At 47.7% G+C, this 22,425-nt stretch overlaps 1 protein-coding gene across 1 annotated transcript in view; it reads left to right on the top strand.

The window, feature by feature from the left end:
• The window catches only part of CUL5 (cullin 5), a 190,852-nt gene that overhangs the window by 107,428 nt on the left and 60,999 nt on the right, over positions 1–22,425 (top strand). Inside the window, exons 6-7 of the mRNA XM_063951611.1 lie at positions 14,679–14,824; positions 14,909–14,989. Coding sequence (XP_063807681.1) covers positions 14,679–14,824; positions 14,909–14,989 — 227 coding nt within the window. The remainder of the gene's footprint in view (positions 1–14,678; positions 14,825–14,908; positions 14,990–22,425) is intronic.

Raw genomic sequence — 22,425 nt, 5'->3', positions numbered from 1 at the left:
ATATAAAAGAAAAAATGCAATGTAATATATATTAACCATTTACATTCATTAAGCACCTACTGTTCGTTATTTTGTGTTCCTCCTTCGTTTAAGCAACCTTTATAATATATAATGATTAGTTTGGCCATAAAAACTAGAGATGAGCGGGTTCGGGTTTTACTCTGATTTACTCGGTTCTCAAAACGGCATCTTATTGGCTATCCAAAACATGAGACATCCTTGAGCCAATAAGATGCAGTTTTGAGAACCGAGTAAAACCCGAACCCGCTCATCTCTAATAAAACCGTATCTTTCTTTACATAGTGCCAGCGTGTTTTGTTGCACTTTCATAAGGCCGTATAGCAACACTGCAGGTTCTGAGATCACATTATAGTAATAAGCGTAGATACATTGTGTCTGTAAAGGCCTCCATACATCTGTGACGGATTGACACAATGCCGGGTTGGGGACTCGGGAATATTCAACAGGTGTAAAGTTCTCAAAAATGGTTGGAATCAGCAAATCAGGGATTTCTCTAGCATCCATAAGGGATATTTGGGGAAACCAGTACGATTGGGGTATAGACAGGGGGCTCCAAAGAAGCCAGTGCACTTTAAATTTCTTCAACTGGGTGTGCTGGCTCCTCCCCTCTATGCCCCCTCCCACAGGCAGTTTAGAAAAAAGTGCCCTCAGGAGAGGATGTACATCTCTGCAGCTCCAGAGATTTTTCTTCAATTTATTTTGTAAACTTATTTTCTCCTACGTCCTAGAGGATGCTGGGGACTCCGTAAGGACCATGGGGTATAGACGGGATCCGCAGGAGACATGGGCACACTATAAGACTTTGAATGGGTGTGAACTGGCTCCTCCCTCTATGCCACTCCTCCCTCTATGCCCCTCCTCCAGACCTCAGTTAGACGTTGTGCCCAGGAGAGACTGGACACACACTAGGGGAGCTCTACTGAGTTTCTCTGGAAAGACTTTATGCTAGGTTTTTTATTTTCAGTGAGACCTGCTGGCTACAGGCTCTCTGCTTCGTGGGACTGAGGGGAGAGAAGTCAGACCTACTTCTGCTGAGTTAAGGGCTCTGCTTCTTAGGCTACCTGGACACCATTAGCTTCAGAGGATTCGATCACTTGGTGCGCCTAGCTGCTTGTTCCCGGAGCCGCGCCGTCACCCCCCTCACAGAAGCCAGAAGACAGGAGCCGGGTGAGTATTGGAAGAAAAAGAAGACTTCAGTGACAGCAGAAGACTTCAGGTCGGAGGTACAGTGCAGCGGTCGTGCTGTGCGCCATTGCTCCCACACACCAACGGTTCTACAAGGGTGCAGGGCGCAGGGGGGGCGCCCTGTGCAGCAATATACCTCTTTCCTGCAACTGGCAAAAGATATATACAGTGCATAGGCACTGTATAGGGACCCCCGCCAGTATAAATATGAACATTATTAGAGGGGCTGAAGTGCGCAGAGAGGGGGCGGGACTTAGCCCTCACAACTTGTTACAGCGCCATTTTCTCCTCAGGTCCCCGCCAAAAACGCACTGTTAGACAGCTAACAGTGGAAAACGAGGTGGGGGGGGGCAAGGTGGTTTTAGTGCAAAAGAGAAAATATAGCACTATACACTTTAATGGGCGTGTTAGTTAATGAGTTGTTCTGGTATTCTGTGTTTTCCTTGTCACATATACCCATGATAGCTTACAGTACTCATGTGTCGACGTGTGTGTGCTCTCCCACGAGCTGGCTATGGGAATCCCTCTGTCGGCATTGCCGACTCCTGGTGGTACTTGGGTCTGTACATCAAGTGTCAGCAGGTCAGTAGTTGTATGCTTTTTCGAAAGTAAACACTGATATGGGTGACACAGTAGTATGTGGGTGACCTGTCGGCACCATCTGTTATTACTGGGGGTAAATTAACATGAAGTCAATACCCTATACCTGTACAGGGTACGGTTCCATGGCCCTGTAGCTCTGGCTTTTATTTGTGGGGGCATGATATTAAATTTATGTGTATATACTTCCCTCGAACCCCTCTGGGTCGTAAAAATTTTAATTTTACCTAGTTTCCACTCCCTGTTGTCGACAAATTCTATGTTTTATGTCGACCATAAGGTTTCCTGGTCAGATCCACGACTTGGGCATTCAGTACATGGTCGTACACATTCAGCACACATTAATGTCACTAGAAACCCTGGGGTTCTGGACATAATATTTATATGTGTATATATATATATATATATATATATATATATATATATAGAGGATATGTGTGTTTATGTGTATTTAAATATGTATATTCATATTGCAAGTTCTAATGAATGCTGAAGTAAAAGTATTCTTTCTCATGTGCTGGTCGCTCTGTTGATAAAGCTCTAGGTCGGCCGTGACGAGTTGGTCTCGGATCCTCACGAGGAGTCAGTGTTTATTCTTTTCCCGCCGCGGATAGAATATGGTGAAAGTCAACTCCCGGTCGGCACGAGGTCCTGTCACAAAGGATCGTATACAGAAAGCTAAGTGATATTTTACTTATATGCTTTAAGATTATTTGCATTACATGCGCATGGGGTAGTGCTTGTATTCGGAAAAACATCCGATAGTAATACCCTAGAGAGAGAGGGGATGTTTCTCTATAACATTGCGGCAGGCTGCCGTGCGTCTGCAGTAGGTCAGGGCCATCTTTTCGTATGGGCTCATTGGGCTCTTGCCCAAGGGCCCCAGGAGTATAAGGGCCCTAGGCTGATAGCTGAGATTCCCCTCTTTACAGGGGTACCAGCTTTTTGAAAATCGGCCCTGGGGAACCGGAGATATCAGACTTGAAATCAGTGGTCCCCATCCAAGCCTGTTAATTGCTGTTCCCAGCCAGATATCTTGGGTTCTGTCTCACTTAGAGTTTTTCTGAGGGTACAATAGCTGTGACTCTCCCCTTTCAGTGGACACTGGCAGCTTGTCTCTACTATGCCCAGAACCAGAGATATCAGCCTTCAAGCAGCTGGTCCCTGCTCCAGCTCCACAGGCCTAATATGCATTTTTTGATTTTCATTGGTGAATTGCTCTGGCTCCTGAACTCTGATGCCCAAGTCCCCAGACAACAAGTAAAGGTTTTTGTTGTTGTTACAATAGTGCGCTGTTAAAAACCGTGATATGCAGCAGAGAAACACAAGTCCCCAGAACCTTCTGAAAGGTAGGACTCTCTAGTTTTGTATCCCATTCAAAGCTAAGAAATATATTTTCAGGAACTTGAGATTTCTGCAGTCAAGCAAGATGCCCTCCCACCGGAAAATGATAAATATTAAACCCACTCCACTATCCACCCCTCCCCTACATATTAAACACCCCCTACCACCTGGAAGTCATGTACCAGGGCTTCTTCATTCAACCCAATACCCCCTTCTATTGTAAGAAATTACTGCTCCAGGTCCTACATGCTGAGTGGAAGATAGAACACCACCTAACGCCTGCGGGACATCAAAGCTGCCGCTGGTAGCACCCCCCACCCCTACCGCTGGAGGATGGGTAGGGGGCCCAGTGCATTGCTGTGCCCAGGGGCCTATACTGCTGTTAAGATGACCCTGCAGTAGGTGTGGCCGGAGGAATGCTGACTCCGAAAGATACTGGAGTTCTTTCCCTGTGAGGATGTACCGCTGTTTGGGGATGCCTCAGTTAAGTCACTCTCGGCGAATAACACTGGTAAGTCTACCTTCGTGAGTTAGATTCCCTCACAATGGTTGGTGACGCATTCTTTTGTGGGATGCAGTCATTTTAACTGTTTCGATACAGTTCTTTTTTCCCTTTCTGTGCAGATAGTGGAAGGTGAAAAGGTAAGAGCTCTGCAGCCTTGTTAGGTTCGCAGAAGCGGATATTGTTTTCGGTTTCTACCACATCCACAACATGTCGCTGGGTCTCTCTGGTTGGAGCCCACACCGGTGGTAACTCGTCTAATACTCTTCCGTCAGTCCGGGAATGGACTTGGACCTGAGGGTTAATAGGAGAAGCAAAAGGGAGACATACTGGAATACATACAGTTGATTCTCCTCACTGAGTTTTCAAATAGATCTTACTGATTCCCCTCTGGAGAGGAGGTAGTACGCGACGCCATTCCGTAGTTGCGTCAGGTTCAGGATATTGTCCTACTGTCTCTGTTAAAAAAAAAAAAAAAAAAAAGCGTTTAAATGCGTTTTTCTCAGCATTCAGCCTACCTGGGTTGATATCCAGGATTGTCTTTGCATCTCACCGGAGTGTTGGCAGTATGATGGTTTTCTTTCAATAGTTAGAGCAATTGTTATTCTGTACTGAGACGCTCCCCTGATTCAGGTGAGGTCAAGAAAACAGTGCTCCACATAGTTGTTCTCTCTGACTGTTCTTCGACACAGGGAATGACTGTTGTCCCAACGACGCAGATGTCGGTAGTGGGTATCAGAGTAGTTACTGAACGATTGAGGTTCAGTGTTTTCCTGTGAAATGAGGTCTGAGAATCCAGGGTCGGATCAAATTTGCAGTGACAATCCATCAATATGTTCCGTTGTTGAAGAAGACGGGTGTGGCCTAAGAGGCCTTTTTGGTGGGCAGGTCAGATGCCAGAGTGGTTTTCACGGGACCAGTTGGAATGTGGTCCGGGTCTCACCTGTACAGGCACCGGAATATAAGCCTAATGGCCAGGATATCGCTCCTGTGGTGTCTGCACAATCTCATCTCCTAGAGGGACAAAGGTTCGGGATCCAGGATTAGATCCTGGTGTCCATGCATGCAGTTCTCCGAGGCTGGGGGGCAGTCTTTCCGAGAGTGTTTCCAGAGAAAAAGGTCAAGCTGGGAAGCTTGTCTGCAATAAGCTTTCTTAGATTAAGAGCTATTTTCAACTAACATTTTCTTCGTGATCTGCCAGTGTTAATTCTGTCGGACGACTTGACAGCAGTGGCGAAAGTAAGCCGCTAGGGCGGAACAAGGAGCAGAAGCTGCAAAAAGTTTTCCACTGGACGGAAAGCCAGGTGAACGCTATATTAGCAGTCTTCGTTCCGGATGTGGACGACGGAGCAATAGATTTCCTCTGCAGACGCATCGAGAAGTTTTCACAGAAGTGACAAGTCTTTGAGGAGTGCTTCAATTGGACATGTTGGCGTCTCGCCTCAACGAGAGACCTCAGGGATATTGTTCCAGGTCTAGGGACACTCAAGCTATAGCAGTAGACGCCCTCGTGACACCTTGGGTGTTTTCAGTCGGTCTATGTGTCCCCTCCGCTTTCACTCTTTCTGAAGGTGATAAACGTAAGAAAAACAAAGGTTCAGGCGATCCTCATTGTCCGGTCTAGCCAAGTAGGGCTTGGTATCCAGTTCTTCAAGATTTACTCATAGAAGATTCCTGGCCTCTCCCTCTACGTGAGGAACTGTTACAACAAGATCCGGGCGTGTATCAAGACTTACCGCGTCTGCGTTTGACGGCATGGCGGTTGAACGCCATATCCTAGCCTAAAAGGGTATTCCCAGTGCAGTCGTTTCTACACTTCTTCGGGCCAGAAAATAAGTAACGGCAAAGCCTTAACTCCGTATTTGGCGTAAACGTGTCTTGGTGTGAATCCAAGAAGGCTTCTACGGAAAACTTTCAGCTGGGTCGTTCTTCTCCATTTTTGGCAAGCAGGTGTGGATGCGGGTCTAAAGTTAGGCCCATTTCAGTGCAGCTTTGGACTTATACATTTTCTATAAAAAATAAAAATAAAAAAAAGAATTGCCCACCTTTCCGGAAGTTCAGACTTTCGTGAAAGGTGTACTGCACATCCAACCTCCATTTGTGCCCACTGACACCATGGTCACGCTATTGGCCTTGGCGTCCGCAAGGCGGGTGTCGGAAGTAGCGGCTTTGTCTCGCAAGAGCCCCTGTTTGATCTTCCATGTGGATAGAGCGGAATTGAGAACTCTGATAATGGTCCTGCCAAAAGTGGTTCTGTGTTCGCAGAAACCAGCCTATTTTGATGCCTGTGGTTACTTAAGCATTGGCTGATTCAAAGTCTCTCGATGTAGTCAGAGCTTTGACTATTTAGGTTGCCAATTTGGCTCAGATTGGGGAAACAGAGGCTCTGTTTTGTCCGGTATGCTCCCAGCATGTTTGGGGCGCCTGCGTCTATGCCGTCTGTTACACGCTGGATCTGTGATACGATTCGGCGTGCTCGTTCTACGGCTGGATTGCCGTTACCGAAGTCGGTGGAGACCCATTCTTCGAGGAAGGTGGGCTCTTTTTGGGCAGATGACCAAGGAGTCTCGGCGGTTCAACTTTGCCGAGCGGCTACTAGGTCGGGTTTAAACACCTTTGCTAAGCTCTACAAGTTTGATACCCTGGCTGATGGGGGGACCTCATGTTTGCTCAATCGGTGCTGCAGAGTTGTCTGCACTCTCCCGCCCGGTCTGGAGCTTTGGTATAAACCCCATGGTCCTTACGGAGTCTCCAGCATCCTCTAGGACGTAGGAGAAAATAGGATTTTGATACCTACCGGTAAATCCTTTTCTCTTAGTCCGTAGAGGATGCTGGGCGCCCGTCCCAGTGCGTACTGTGTCTGCAGTTATTGGTTATGGTTACACTCTTGTGGTGTTTCTTTTCTGTCATGTTATTGCTGACGTTGTTCATGCCATGGCATGCGGTATCTTATTATTGATTGGGTTGACACACAGGTTGTGTTACATATTTTATCAGCAAGTGGCTGTGTATATTTTCATGTTGTTGGCTGGTGTTCTGTTGAATGCCACGTTCTGCTGTATATTCGTGGTGTGAGCTGGTATGACACTCACCGTGTTTAAACAATTAATTCTTTCCTCGAGATGTCCGTCACCCTGGGCACAGTTTTCTAACTGAGGTCTGGAGGAGGGGCATAGAGGGAGGAGCCAGTTCACACCCATTCAAAGTCTTATAGTGTGCCCATGTCTCCTGCGGATCCCGTCTATACCCCATGGTCCTTACGGAGTCCCCAGCATCCTCTACGGTCTAAGAGAAAAGGATTTACAGGTAGGCATTAAAATCCTATTTTCGGTATGCTGTCTGGGCAACCGCATACCTACACTGTGGGAGATGGGGGGGGGGGCGGTCACCGGCCTGACGAGGTGCAGAGCCGCTTCCCCTCTGCAGGACCACCGTCCTGAGAGGTTTTGTTCAGAGGGGCACTGCACCTTAGCTGTCTCAGCCGCAGCATGCCGCACCCCTCTAACGCTGCCTGAAGGTGACATTGGTGGTGAGTACAAACCAGGGGGCCCTGCTAGAGGTGTATCCCGGTTCAAAGTGCGGCTGACCACGGATGCGCCGTGCGGGACCCTCCCTGGGCAGTCTTGCTAGGATCCCCGTGTGTAAACTGGGACAAAACTGCTTGACTAGCACTCGTGTGATGTTTTAAACTGTTTAGGAGACTTTGCCAGTATAAATAATATGTACAGCTCTGGTGCCATTGGAGGGGGCGGAGCTTCCTCAGAGGGGGACTTGGGGCATTTTGGCGCCTTCCTCTGCTTACAGCAGACATCTACAGCACACACTCAGCGCTTCCTGCCTCACAGACATGCTGGAAACTGGTACAGGGTATTGCTAAGGGGGAGAGCCACTTGAGTACACTATTCTGAGGTCTAATTAGGACTGTATTTAGTAGTGTTTACTGTGATTTACAGAGCTGACCGTTTCACTGGGGCTGTGCAGCGCAGGGTGTGCTGGTATTCCCTCTCTGGGTCTCCTCTCACATACAGTAGGGCAGGCTTGCATTATAACTGTCTGTGTGTATGTGTAAGTTATTGTACTTACTGTGAAATATAGGTAAACACAAGCTGTGCAGTGTATGTCACACTAGATTATCTCCCTTATCTAATGACTCTGTTTCCTGTGAACAATGTAGTCAATCTTCACAAATTAGTGAAGAGGCTGGGGGAGGGGGTCCATAGCCCCACTGGTTAGGGTCTCTTAAGACTATGATGTCAGATATGTCATCCCAGCTTACTGCTAATGTGCAGAAGACTAAGCTACTGCAACAAGCTGTGGCAGATTTAGCTGCTAAGGCTGATGCACAGCCCCCCCTCTCTCATCCAGGTCCCCAGAAGCGTGGTTTACCTGCACTACTATCTGATACAGATGATGATATACAAGATGATGGGGATGACCTGGATCCCGTTAGTGGGGATCCTGATTCTACTCGGGGTATAGAACCCCTCATTCTGGCTATAAGGGATGTGTTAAAGCTCCCCCTAGAGGACGCTGCTTCACAGCAGTCATTTTTCTTTGTACAAAACAAGCCCAATATCACTTTCCCTGATTCTCCAGCGTTAGATGATTTATTCCATTGGTTCTCAAACTCGGTCCTCAGGACCCCACACAGTTCACGTTTTCCATGTCACCCAGCAGGTGCACTTTGTATCACCAGCTGTCACATTTTAAAAATCTACAGGTGACCTGCAAAACATGAACCATGTGGGGTCCTGAGGACCGAGTTTGAGAACCTGCGACTTATTCAAACAGGCCTGGAAAAATCCAGACAAAAAATTCCTAAGTGTCTAAAAAGTTTTTGCGCACTTTCCCATTTGCTCCTGAAGGTAGAAAATTTTGGGAGGAACCCCTTGGCGTGGATGTCTCTCGCCTGTCTAAAAGGCGGTGCTGCCTGCCCCGGGCTCCTTTACCATGAAGGATCCTGGGGATCAGAAGATAGAGACTACCCTAAAATCTATATATACTGCAGCTGGCCTCTCACAAAGACCGATCATTGCGTGTTGCTGGATGACCCATGCTATTCATTCTTGGGCCATTCATATTTATGTGGGTCTCTCGGGGGATATGCCCTTAGTTACTATGGTAACCCTGCTGAAGCACATTCAGGACACTACACGTCCTCAGTGATTCCCTCAAGGAGATGGGGAGCATTAATGCTCGGACGTCTGCCATGGCAGTGTCTGCACACAGGGCCTTGTGGTTGCGTCAGTGCATTGCGGATGCAGAATCCAAACGTGGGCTGGGAAATCCACGTTTCTCCTCTCTGGGGCCCCGCCGGCAAGACGCTCCTACCCGGGGCCGTCTGACCAGTCCTTTCGGTCTCACAGATTTCGATCGAAGGCCAGAGGTGCCTCCAATGTGGCTAGAGGCACCAGAGGTAAGTCCAGAAAACCTGCAAGCACCGGTTCTCAGGAACAGTTCACCAGTTCTGCTTCCACTAAGACCTCAGCATGACGGTTCCCACCCACCCCGAGGGGTTCTCGAGGTGGGAGCCCGACTGCGTCGCTTCAGCCGCGTCTGTGAAGCCACCTGCCAGGATGCCTGGGCCAGGGAGCTCGTTTCTCAGGCTACAAGCTGGAGTTCGACAGTGCTCCCCCACCCCCAACGATTTTTCAAATCAAGCTCACCAGCTTTGGAGGATATGCAAGTTACGTTGCAACAGGCTGTGGTACAGTCCCACGTCATTGTTCCAGTACCACTACCGCAACGCGTTTTACTCAAACCTATTTGTGGTGCTGAAGCTGGACGGTTCAGTCAGACCCATTCTGAATCTGAAATCCTTGAATCCTTATTTGAATATGTTCAAATTCAAGATGGAATCCCTGTGAGCAGTGATTGCGCGCCTGGAAGTACAGGAATTTATGGTCTCCTTGGATATCAAGGATGCTTATCATCATGGTGTACCTGCGGTTTGCCCTCCTGGACAATCATTTCCAGTTCCAGGCACTACCCTTCGGCCTGTCCACAGCCCCAAGGGTATTCACAAAGGTGATGGCGGAGATGATGTTCCAACTCCGGGTCCCAGGGGGTCAATGTGGTCCCTTATCTGGACGATCTTCTGATAAAGGCACGATCCAAGGAGCTTTTGTTAATCCATATCGACCGCACCAATACATCTTCTTTCGGACCATGGGTGGATCCTTAACTTGCAGAAGTCCCATCTGGAGCCAACTCAGAGGCTCCTGTTCCTGGGGATGTTGCTGGATACTGTGGCCCAGAAGGTGTTTTTATAAGAGGACAAGGCGAAAACACTTCAAGAGATGGTCTGCATGGTGCTCCGGCCTACTCGAGTGTCCATCCAGCTTTGCATAAGATTGTTGGGAAAGATGGTAGCCATGCCATGGATCTCCTGAGCAAGTGGTCCGGATCGCAGCTCCAGATGCACCGGATGATTCAGCTTTCCCCTCGGGCCAGGATTTCCCTCCTGGGGTGGCTACAGTCCTCCAATCTCCTAGAGGGCAGGAGTTTTGGGATTCAGGATTGAACCCTCCTCGCGACAGATGCGAGTCTGAGAGGATGGGGAGTTGTCACCGAAGGAGCGCAGTTCCAGGGCAGGTGGTCAGCCCACGAAAGCCTCCTTCCAATCAACATTCTGGAACTTCGGGCGATCTACAATGCTCTACTTCAAGCCTCTCCTCTACTCAGGGATCACGCGATCCAAGTACAGTCGGACAACTCCACGGGCGTGGCATATATCAATCGACAAGGAGGGACAAAAAGCAGAGCCTGCATGCGAGAGGTGTCAAAGATACTCCTCTGGGCGGAAAGAAATGCAAGAGTCATGTCAGCAATCTTCATTCCGGGTGTGGACAACTGGGAGGCGGACTTCCGGAGTCGTCACGATCTCCACCCGGGGGAGTGAGTGCTCCACCATCTGGTGTTCCAGCAGATCATCGACCGGTGGGGTTGCCTACAAAAATAGACATGATGGCTTCTCGTCTCAACAAGAAACTTCCCTGGTATTGCTTGCAGACTAGGGACCCTCAGGCGAGGGCAGTGGATGCTCAGGCGTCGCCTTGGCTATACCGACTGGTCTACCTGTTTCCTCCGATCCCATTGCTCCCTAGAGTGCTAAAGCGAATTAGGAATCAAGGTGTCCAGGCAATTCTGATTTCCCTGGATTGGCTTCGGAGGGCGTGGTACGCGGATCTTCTGGACATGTCCGTCAAAGACCCTTGGTCTCTACCACTCGGAAGAGATCTTCTTCACCAAGGACCGTTAGTCTACCCAGACTTACGGTGACTTCGTTTGACGGCATGGAGATTGAGTGGAACATCCTAGCTCACAAGGGCCTTTCCAAAAAGGTTATTGCTACCATGGTTCAGGCCAGAAAACCTGTGACGTCAAAACACTATCATCATATCTGGAGGAGATATGTCTCTTGGTGCGTGGAACGCAGGTATCCGCCTGCAGTGTTTCACTTGTGAAGTTTCCTGCAGGCTGGTGTGGATAAGGGCTTACGTCTGGGTTCCATTAAGGTCCATATTTCAGCTCTCTCCATTTTCTTTCAGAAAAATTGGAAGTGTTGCCAGAAGTTCAGACCTTCTTGCAAGGGGTACTCCACATACTGTACAACCTCCCTTTGTGCCGCCTACGGTACCCTGGGATTTGGATGTAGTGTTGAAATTTCTACAGTCCTCCTGGTTTGAACCTCTGATGACGGTAGAAGACAAGTACCTCACGTGGAAGACTGTGATGTTACTGGCCCTGGCTTCTGCCCGTCATGTTTCAGAATTGGGGGCCTTATCATGTAAAAGTCCGTATTTGGTCTTTTACGAGGACAGAGCGGAGCTCCGGACTAGACAGCAGTTCCTGACGAAGGTTGTCTCTGCGTTTCATCTGAATCAACCTATTGCGGTTCCGTCCAGTTCTGACACTTCTGCTTTTCCGGAGGCATTGGATGCTGTGCGTGCCTTGAAGATCTATGTCAATCGCACAGCTCGGGTTAGAAAAACTGATTCCTTGTTCATGCTCTATGATGCGCAGAAAAAGGGTTGCCCTGCTTCTAAGCAGACCATTGCTCGTTGGATTAGGCTTACTATCCAACAGGCCTATGTGTCGGCAGCCTTACCTGTTCCTAAGTCTCTAATGGCCCACTCTACTAGATCAGTGGACTCTTCCTCGGTGGCTGCCTGTGGAGTCTCGGCCTTGCAACTATGCCGAGCTGCTACCTGGTCGGGGAAGAACACTTTTTTTTGTGAGGTTGTACTGGTTTGATACTCTGGCCAAAGAGTATACCCAGTTTGGGCAGGCGGGGCTGCAGCAGTCATAAGGGATATTGAGCGCCCGCCTCAGTGCGTGGACTTTTCTGCAGGTTCTTGTTCTATAGTTACCTGTTCAGCTGATGCTGTTGTGGTTACCAGCCATTGCTGGTGGTGGTTGTTGTTGTTGTTAGTGGTGTGCTGGTGTCTAAATCTCACCACTTTTTCTGTTATCATGTTCCTTCTCTCATATATGTCCTTTTCTCCTTCGGGCACGTTTTTACCTATAACTGCCTGTGGGAGGGGGCATAGAGGGGAGGAGCCAGTCTATACCCCATCGTACTAGTTTCCCCCAATATCCCTTATGGACTACGAGAAAATAATTTACTGGTAGGTATTAAAAGCCTATTTTTTTTATCAAGACAAATTTCCCAGATTCCGAAATGGATTGTTAATCATCGATGACCACATCGCTGCGTTCGGTTGAATTGGGAAAATGGCCGCCTGATGTATGGGCGCTTTGAGACTGGTGTGCTTTATTCTCCAAGGAACTGCTGAGCTTATGTGAAGGTTTGCCAGATCTCATTAAATGGTTCTGCTGTTATCTGGATAAGATCATGTTAAAGAATCCATCCGTATAATTAAGAGGTTTATCTATAAGCTCACATTTTGGTTTATAGGTCTCCTACAACAGAGTAAATACTCTGCAGTTTAGCTTCTATTTGGTTGTGGTCCTTCTACGGCTAACGCGCCACTGTAATGATTAGACGTGATAATTATGTATACCTTGATTATTTAAATGGTATCTGGTCAGAATGTCAACATTCAAAATGCTGACATGTTCTGAATGTCGGCATGCAGGTTTCGTCGACATGGTCATAATGTTGACATTTTAGATGTTGACAGTACATTTTTGTCTTATTGTTAGAGTAAGGTTAAGATATGCAAAAAACTGCATGGCAACATGTTGAACTTTAACAATGTCAACATTTTTCCTGTCGACATTCTGGTGTTGACTTTTTTTCACTGATTCAATTGTGGCGCCCCCCGCTAGGTGTCTAAACTAATGGGCGCCCCAACGGAGCAATTCAATTGTTGGTCCATTTGGGCACCAATCAGCCGAAGGAGACCCATTTCTTCTCGCAGCCTACTGAGGTGCCAGAAGAAACGTGTGCAAAGTTTGTTGTTGTGCGCCATTTCCACTGCTTTAGATGGGTTTAGCCACTTTGCGCGGCTAAACTTGGTGCTTTTGGCTGCATCAATATTAATGTGTGCCCAATTGGAGCAACAATTGAATCTCTTCATCTGGCGCCCATTCGTATAGACACCCAGCAGAGGGCAGCACAAACAATTGAATCACCCCTTTGAATGTCAACTTTCATACAACGCCCATTTTAAGTGTTTTTTTTTTATTAAAGATTGTTTACACTTAATATTTTTATGATGATGTATTGTTTTTATACCTAACTTGCCCTGTATGTATTATGTAAGTGTAATAGATTTAAGGTGATAAACACACCAAGCACTGATCTAATTTTCTGTTCATTCGTTGTCCCCACCCTTTCTTGCAATTTTTATTCCCTATCGAATCCACAGCCTCAGTTGTGGGAGACAGCAATGCTAACTACTGTGTCACCATGTCTGCCGTACTATTTTATTTTCAGTGTGAAACTGAAGGCTAACTTCTTAAATGCCCAATCCAGTTCTCCTTTATTTCTGACTGCATCAAATTATGATTTTAGAATGGTCATTCAATTATATGAACATGGAAAGTAATATTCATTGGGCCCAATTCAGACCTGATAGCTGCTGTGCGTTTTCGGACAGCGGAGATCAGGTAATAATAACTGCGCATGTGTAAGCACCGCAATGCGCATGCACGTCTGACAACAACAAAGGGCATCGCCGGTCAGCGACAGGATGGTGTGAAAATGTCATTCGCACGGGTGTTTGCAAGGCGATTGACAGGAAGAGTCCGTTTGTGGGTGGTAACTGACCATTTACTGGGAGTGTCCGGAAAAACGCAGGCGTTACCAAGCATTTTCAGGGAGGGTGTTTGACGTCAGCTCTGGACCCGATCAGGAAGTACTTTTAGCACTGTTGGAGTAAGTCCTGGGCTGTGCACACACTGCCACACTTGAGTGAGGTGCGAACGGATTAGCAGTTGTCCGCATGCGATCGCACTCTTGCACAGGCAAAATTTCCACTCCCCCTTGGGCAGCGACTATCCGATCGCAGGACGGCAACATTAGCAGCCCAGTGATCAGGTCTGAATCACCCCCATTGTTCATTCTGTACCGGACATCAGATAATATCCTTGATAAATAAGGGAGGTTTTATCTCTCTCCCTCATCCAATTACAGTAACCCAAATCTCCTTACCCAGGATAGTGTCTAAATGGTCTGCTATTCAGATGAAAATAATGTGCATATGATTGGACTGGAATAAACAATCATTAGTTTATCACAGAGAGTGATAGAAACATGTTCACATAAAGGTGTTGTCCTCTTCTGGCTAATGACTTCAAAACAAAAGGTATAACAGGTAGAGAGGCGGGGGTGGGGGTCTCTTTCCAAAAACAGAATTTTTGAGTTGTAAGAGACATTATAAAATATACTTTGTTAAACTTTGGTGCTTTAAAGTTTTCAACCACAGTAATACTGTACTACAGACACCCTGAACACATTAGCATTAGGGACAAAAGTAATTGTTGGCAAGAATGTTTTGTGTGACAGTGTGTTGCTGATTTTTATTCTCTTGACCATCTGTTGTGTTTTGGTTTGCAGTTAACCTTTGTTCGAATCCCGAAGACAAACTCCAGATCTACCGGGATAATTTTGAAAAAGCTTATTTGGATTCAACAGAGAGGTTTTACCGTACCCAAGCCCCATCCTACCTGCAGCAAAACGGCGTACAGAATTACATGAAATACGTAAGAGGACATCTTGAGTGTATCACACCTGTGTGTAATGTTGCAGCAACTGCAGTGTGTAACGGCTGTTTCCCCCCTGAACAGGCAGATGCTAAACTAAGGGAAGAGGATAAGCGAGCCCAGCGGTATTTAGAGACAAGGCGGGAGTGCAACTCTGTGCAGGCGGTGGGTATGCACATATATTTCTAACTATCTTATTGTAGACTAGTTTATTGGACCTCAGTCTTCTCCCCCTCGTCCTGCTCTCCACTCTGTTCAGCCCTGGCCCCTAGCTTCTGTTCTGACCATCCCTTTCCCCCAGTGGCGCGATGTCCAGTTTGCCCCCAATTCCCCCCTACCCCACCCCATCCCTTCCCCACACACAGGTCCCATATTTGCCTCATTCCCGGCACCCAGTCCTCCTCTGCTGTCCGATCTCCTTCGCAGTGGGAACTGTAGGCTCCCAGTCTCCCGCTGCGCATGCACTGAGGAGACGGGACAGACCTTACACAATTATTCTGTAGGTTATTTTCGTTGGCCCAATTTAATATAGAATGTGAGGATTCATTATGTAATACCGGTGTGTGTGTGTGTGTGTGTGTGTGTGTGTATGTATGTATATATATATATTTCTCTGACGTCCTAAGTGGATGCTGGGACTCCGTAAGGACCATGGGGAATAGCGGCTCCGCAGGAGACTGGGCACAACTAAAAGAAAGCTTTTGGTCTAACTGGTGTGCACTGGCTCCTCCCTCTATGACCCTCCTCCAGACTTCAGTTAGAATCTTGTGCCCGGCTGAGCTGGATGCACACTAGGGGCTCTCCTGAGCTTCTAGAAAAGAAAGTATATTTTAGGTTTTTTATTTTCAATGAGATCTGCTGGCAACAGACTCACTGCTACGAGGGCTAAGGGGAGAAGAAGTGAACCTACCTGCTTGCAGCTAGTTTGGGCTTCTTAGGCTACTGGACACCATTAGCTCCAGAGGGATCGAACACAGAACCCGACCTCGATCGTCTGGTCCCGGAGCCGCGCCGCCGTCCCCCTTACAGAGCCAGAAGCATGAAGATGGTCCGGAAAATCGGCGGCAGAAGACTTCGGTCTTCAACAAGGTAGCGCACAGCACTGCAGCTGTGCGCCATTGCTCCTCATGCACACCTCACACTCCGGTCACTGATGGGTGCAGGGCGCTGGGGGGGGGGGGGGGGGGGGCGCCCTGAGCAGCAATATTAATACCTTGGCTGGCAAAAAAATCACAATATATAGTCCCAGAGGCTATATATGTGATAAATACCCCTGCCAGAATCCATAAAAAAGCGTGAGAAAAGTCAGCCGAAAAAGGGGCGGGGCTATCTCCCTCAGCACACTGGCGCCATTTTTCCCCTCACGGCTCCGCTGGAAGGATCGCTCCCTGGCTCTCCCCTGCAGTTTCAAGCTTCAAAAGGGTAAAAAAGAGAGGGGGGGCACTAAATTTAGGCGCAGCAATATATATAGAAAACACTCAGTTATAGTGTTAATCCCTGTGTTATATAGCGCTCTGGTGTGTGCTGGCATACTCTCTCTCTGTCTCCCCAAAGGGCTTTGTGGGGTCCTGTCCTCTGTCAGAGCATTCCCTGTGTGTGTGCGGTGTGTCGGTACGGCTGTGTCGACATGTTTGATGAGGAGGCTTACGTGGAGGCGGAGCAGATGCCGATAAATGTGATGTCACCCCCTGTGGGGCCGACACCTGAGTGGAAGTGGTTATGTGGAAGAAATTACGTGACAGTGTCGACTCCTTACATAAAAGGTTTGACGACATACCAAATATGGGACAGCCGGCTTCTCAGCCTGTGCCTGCCCAGGCGTCTCAAAAGCCATCAGGGGCTCTAAAACGCCCTCTACCTCAGATGGCAGACACAGATGTCGACACGGATACTGACTCCAGTGTCGACGACGATGAGACTAATGTAACTTCCAATAGGGCCACACGTTACATGATTGAGGCAATGAAAAATGTGTTGCATATTTCTGATGTTACCCCAGGTACCACAAAAAAGGGTATTATGTTTGGAGAGCAAAAACTACCAGTAGTTTTTCCTCCATCTGAGGAATTAAATAAAGTGTGTGAAGAAGCGTGGGCTTCCCCCGATAAGAAACTGGTAATTTCTAAAAGGTTACTAATGACGTACACTTTCCCGCCAGAGGATAGGTCACGTTGGGAAACATCCCCTAGGGTGGATAAAGCGCTCACACGCTTGTCAAAGAAGGTGGCACTACCGTCTCCGGATACGGCCGCCCTAAAGGAACCTGCTGATAGAAAGCAGGAGGCTATCCTGAAGTCTGTATATACACACACAGGTATTATACTGAGACCAGCTATTGCACATCCATGCTGAAGCAGTGCTGCAGCTGCGTGGTCAGATTCCCTGTCGGAAAATATTGATACCCTAGACAGGGACACTATATTGCTAACCGTAGAGCATATTAAAGACGCAGTCTTATACATGAGAGATGCACAGAGGGATATTTGCCAGCTGGCATCTAAAATAAGTGCAATGTCCATTTCTGCCAGGAGAGGGTTATGGACTCGGCAGTGGACAGGTGATGCAGATTCTAAAAGGCACATGGAAGTTTTGCCTTATAAGGGTGAGGAGTTGTTCGGGGATGGACTCTCGGACCTCGTTTCCACAGCAACAGCTGGGAAGTCTGCATTTTTACCCCATGTTCCCTCACAGCCAAAGAAAGCACCGTATTATCAAGTACAGTCCTTTCGGCCCCATAAGGGCAAGCGGGTTAAAGGCGCGTCCTTTCTGCCCAGAGGCAGAGAGAAAAAGCTGCAGCATACAGCCAGTTCCCAGGAGCAAAAGTCCTCCCCCGCTTCCTCCAAGTCCACCGCATGACGCTAGGGCTCCACAGGCGGAGCCAGGTACGGTGGGGGCCCGTCTCAAAAACTTCAGCAATCAGTGGGCTCGCTCACGGGTGGATCCCTGGATCCTTCAAGTAGTATCTCAGGGGTACAAGCTGGAATTCGAGACGTCTCCCCCCCGCCGTTTCCTCAAATCTGCCTTGCCAACAACTCCCTCAGGCAGGGAGGCAGTGTTAGAGGCAATTCACAAGCTGTATTCCCAGCAGGTGATAGTCAAGGTGCCCCTACTTCAACAAGGACGGGGTTACTATTCCACAATGTTTGTGGTACCGAAACCGGACGGTTCGGTGAGACCCATTTTAAATTTGAAATCCTTGAACACATATATAAAAAAATTCAAATTCAAGATGGAATCGCTCAGGGCGGTTATTGCAAGCCTGGACGAGGGGGATTACATGGTATCACTGGACATCAAGGATGCTTACCTGCATGTCCCCATTTACCATCCTCACCAGGAGTACCTCAGATTTGTGGTACAGGATTGTCATTACCAATTCCAGACGTTGCCGTTCGGTCTATCCACGGCTCCGAGGGTATTTACCAAGGTAATGGCCGAAATGATGATACTCCTTCGAAAGAAGGGAGTTTTAATTATCCCGTACTTGTACGATCTCCTGACAAAAAAGGCGAGGTCCAGGGAGCAGTTGTTGGTCGGGGTAGCACTATCTCGGGAGGTGCTACAACAGCACGGCTGGATTCGAAATATTCCAAAGTCACAGTTGGTCCCTACGACACGTCTACTGTTCCTGCGGATGGTTCTGGACACAGAACAGAAAAAAGTGTTTCTCCCGGAGGAGAAGGCCAAGGAGCGGTCATCTCTAGTCAGAGGCCTCCTAAAACCAAAACAGGTGTCGGTGCATCACTGCACGCGGATCCTGGGAAAGATGGTAGCTTCCTACGAAGCAATTCCATTCGGCAGATTCCATGCAAGAACCTTTCAGTGGGACCTGTTGGACAAGTGGTCCGGATCGCATATTCAGATGCATCGGCTGATAACTCTGTCTCCAAGGACCAGGGTGTCTCTGCTGTGGTGGCTGCAAAGTGCTCATCTTCAAGAGGGCCGCAGATTCGGCATACAGGACTGGGTCCTGGTGACCACGGATGCCAGCCTTCGAGGCTGGGGGGCAGTCACACAGGGAAGAAACTTCCAAGGACTATGGTCAAGTCAGGAGACTTCCCTACACATAAATATTCTGGAACTGAGGGCCATTTTCAATGCCCTAAGTCAGGCAAAACCCCTGCTTCAAAACCAGCCGGTACTGATCCAGTCAGACAACATCACGGCAGTCGCCCATGTAAACCGACAGGGCGGCACAAGAAGCAGGACGGCGATGGCAGAAGCCACAAGGATTCTCCGATGGTCGGAAAATCACGTGTTAGCACTGTCAGCAGTGTTCATTCCGGGAGTGGACAACTGGGAAGCAGACTTCCTCAGCAGACACGACCTCCACCCGGGAGAGTGGGGACTTCATCCGGAAATCTTCCAACTGATTGTAAACCGTTGGGAAAAGCCACAGGTGGACATGATGGCGTCCCGCCTAAACAAAAAGCTAGAAAGATATTGCGCCAGGTCGAGAGACCCTCAGGCGATAGCTGTGGATGCTCTAGTGACACCGTGGGTGTACCGGTCGGTTTATGTGTTCCCTCCTCTTCCTCTCATACCAAAGGTACTGAGGATAATAAGGAGAAGAGGAGTAAGAACTATACTCATTGTTCCGGATTGGCCAAGAAGAGCTTGGTACCGGGAACTTCAAGAAATGATCTCAGAGGACCCATGGCCTCTGCCGCTCAGACAGGACCTGCTGCAGCAGGGGCCCTGTCTGTTCCAAGACTTACCGCGGCTGCGTTTGACGGCATGGCGGTTGAACACCGGATCCTGAAGGAAAAGGGCATTCCGGAGGAAGTCATTCCTACGCTGATTAAAGCTAGGAAAGAAGTGACCGCAAACCATTATCACCGCATTTGGCGAAAATATGTTGCGTGGTGTGAGGCCAGGAAGGCCCCAACGGAGGAATTTAAGCAGGGCCGTTTTCTGCACTTCCTACAGTCAGGGGTGACTATGGGCCTCAAATTGGGTTCCATTAAGGTCCAGATTTCGGCTCTATCGATTTTCTTCCAGAGAGAACTGGCTTCACTACCTGAAGTTCAGACTTTTGTTAAGGGAGTGCTGCATATTCAGCCCCCTTTTGTGCCTCCAGTGGCACCTTGGGATCTCAACGTGGTGTTGGATTTCCTAAAGTCACATTGGTTTGAGCCACTTAAAACCGTGGAATTGAAATATCTCACGTGGAAAGTGGTCATGTTGTTGGCCTTGGCTTCGGCCAGGCGTGTATCAGAATTGGCGGCTTTGTCATGTAAAAGCCCTTATCTGATTTTCCATATGGATAGGGCAGAATTGAGGACTCGTCCCCAGTTTCTCCCTAAGGTGGTATCAGCTTTTCATCTGAACCAACCTATCGTGGTGCCTGCGGCTACAAAAGACATGGAGGCTTTCAAGTTGTTGGACGTAGTCAGAGCCCTGAAAATTTATGTTTCCAGGACAGCTGGAGTCAGAAAGACTGACTCGCTATTTATCCTGTATGCGCCCAACAAGTTGGGTGCACATGCTTCAAAGCAGACTATTGCTCGCTGGATCTGTAGTACGATTCAGCTTGCACATTCTGCGGCTGGACTGACGCATCCTAAATCAGTGAAAGCCCATTCCACGAGGAAGGTGGGCTCTTCTTGGGCGGCTGCCCGAGGGGTCTCGGCTCTACAACTTTGCCGAGCAGCTACTTGGTCGGGGTCAAACACATTTGCTAAATTCTACAAGTTTGACACCCTGGCTGAGGAGGACCTAGAGTTTGCCCATTCGGTGCTGCAGAGTCATCCGCACTCTCCCGCCCGTTTGGGAGCTTTGGTATAATCCCCATGGTCCTTACGGAGTCCCAGCATCCACTTAGGACGTCAGAGAAAATAAGAATTTACTCACCGGTAATTTTATTTCTCGTAGTCCGTAGTGGATGCTGGGCGCCCATCCCAAGTGCGGATTGTCTGCAATACTTGTATATAGTTATTGTTTAACTAAAGGGTTATTGTTGAGCCATCTGTTGAGAGGCTTAGTTGTTGTCATACTGTTAACTGGGTATTGTATCACGAGTTATACGGTGTGATTGGTGTGGCTGGTATGAGTCTTACCCGGGATTCAAAATCCTTCCTTATTGTGTCAGCTCTTCCGGGCACAGTATCCTAACTGAAGTCTGGAGGAGGGTCATAGAGGGAGGAGCCAGTGCACACCAGTTAGACCAAAAGCTTTCTTTTAGTTGTGCCCAGTCTCCTGCGGAGCCTCTATTCCCCATGGTCCTTACGGAGTCCCAGCATCCACTACGGACTACGAGAAATAGAATTACCGGTGAGTAAATTCTTATTATATATATATGTATATGTATATATATATATATATATATATATATATATATATATATATATATATATATGTATGTGTGTATATATATATATATATATATATATATATATATGTATCCCAGTAAGTCCTGCACTCTCATCTCATCAAATGCAACGTAGCGGGTGCTCCCAATAGACCATGACGATCCACTTGAAATAGCAGTATTTCCACAATGTGGAGAGTGCACTCACGCAAAGGTACAAGTCAGTCCATACATAAAATGAGGAATTTTATTAATCATCAAAAGAGCCTTGGTGTCGACGTTTCGGTCCGATAACGAACCTTTCTCAAGACCGGCAATGCAAGATAATTACATCAACATCAAATAATAATAGCTGGTATATTATCTAAAACAAGAACAAAAAAAGCACATTTAGATGGCTCCGCCTCCCAGGCCATATAGCAATCTTATCTCTATCAAGTATTCACATAGGGAAAAGACTAGTGTATGCATATACCCACATCATTACCCATCACCCACTATATACAGAAGAAAATATAGAGATAGTGCAGTGATGGACAGGGCAAAGTGTAGAACCTCCTTCACCCGTGATGTCACCGTATCACACCTCCGTATAATCCCACTCACCTGATCTTACTTCCTCCATAATGTATATGGAAAGAAGGTAACAGGTATAAATTCCTCAGGAAATGTATTCAAAGGACACGAACATCTACAAGCATAATGTCAGATAATCCACACAAGTCAAAAGACTTTTAAACTCCAAACCGTATCATTAGAGTGCCTACATAAAAGCTTAGATGAAACATACCTGATACAACAGCTGCTGCTGCTTAGATGCAGCTACAGGGGCACAGGAAATGCTAAATGATCAATACATAAAGATCATCAATCAATGTTCAAATGTAACAATAAAGATAGATACTCAAGCATAGGGCAAATCTGGCTTCACTTACAGATGTCCAGAAATCCAAGTCATCCCTGAGCTGCATACCTATTGCCAGCAGCTGGTTGACTATTTAAATACCCCGGACCGGAAGTGGCCGGAAATCACAAATGTAACTATAATTACAGTCCCCAACTGTTCAAATACCTAAATATAGATCCTCAGCATCTCATAAATCAATCTCAATGTCTATACACGTAGCGCACAGCTAATCCGTCACCTTAAAACTAAAAATAGATCAGAGAGACTACAAAAAAGCACCGCCGCCGGGAGGAACACCATGCGTTCCAACTCGCCGGAAGTCATGCGTTCCACGTGCCCAGAAGTCAAGGGTGTGTTTGCTATTTTTAGTTTTAAGGTGACGGA

This window comes from Pseudophryne corroboree, chromosome 2 (genome assembly GCF_028390025.1).
Source record: "Pseudophryne corroboree isolate aPseCor3 chromosome 2, aPseCor3.hap2, whole genome shotgun sequence".
Classification (NCBI taxonomy): domain Eukaryota; kingdom Metazoa; phylum Chordata; class Amphibia; order Anura; family Myobatrachidae; genus Pseudophryne; species Pseudophryne corroboree.
This window is presented reverse-complemented; position numbering and strand designations above follow the sequence as displayed.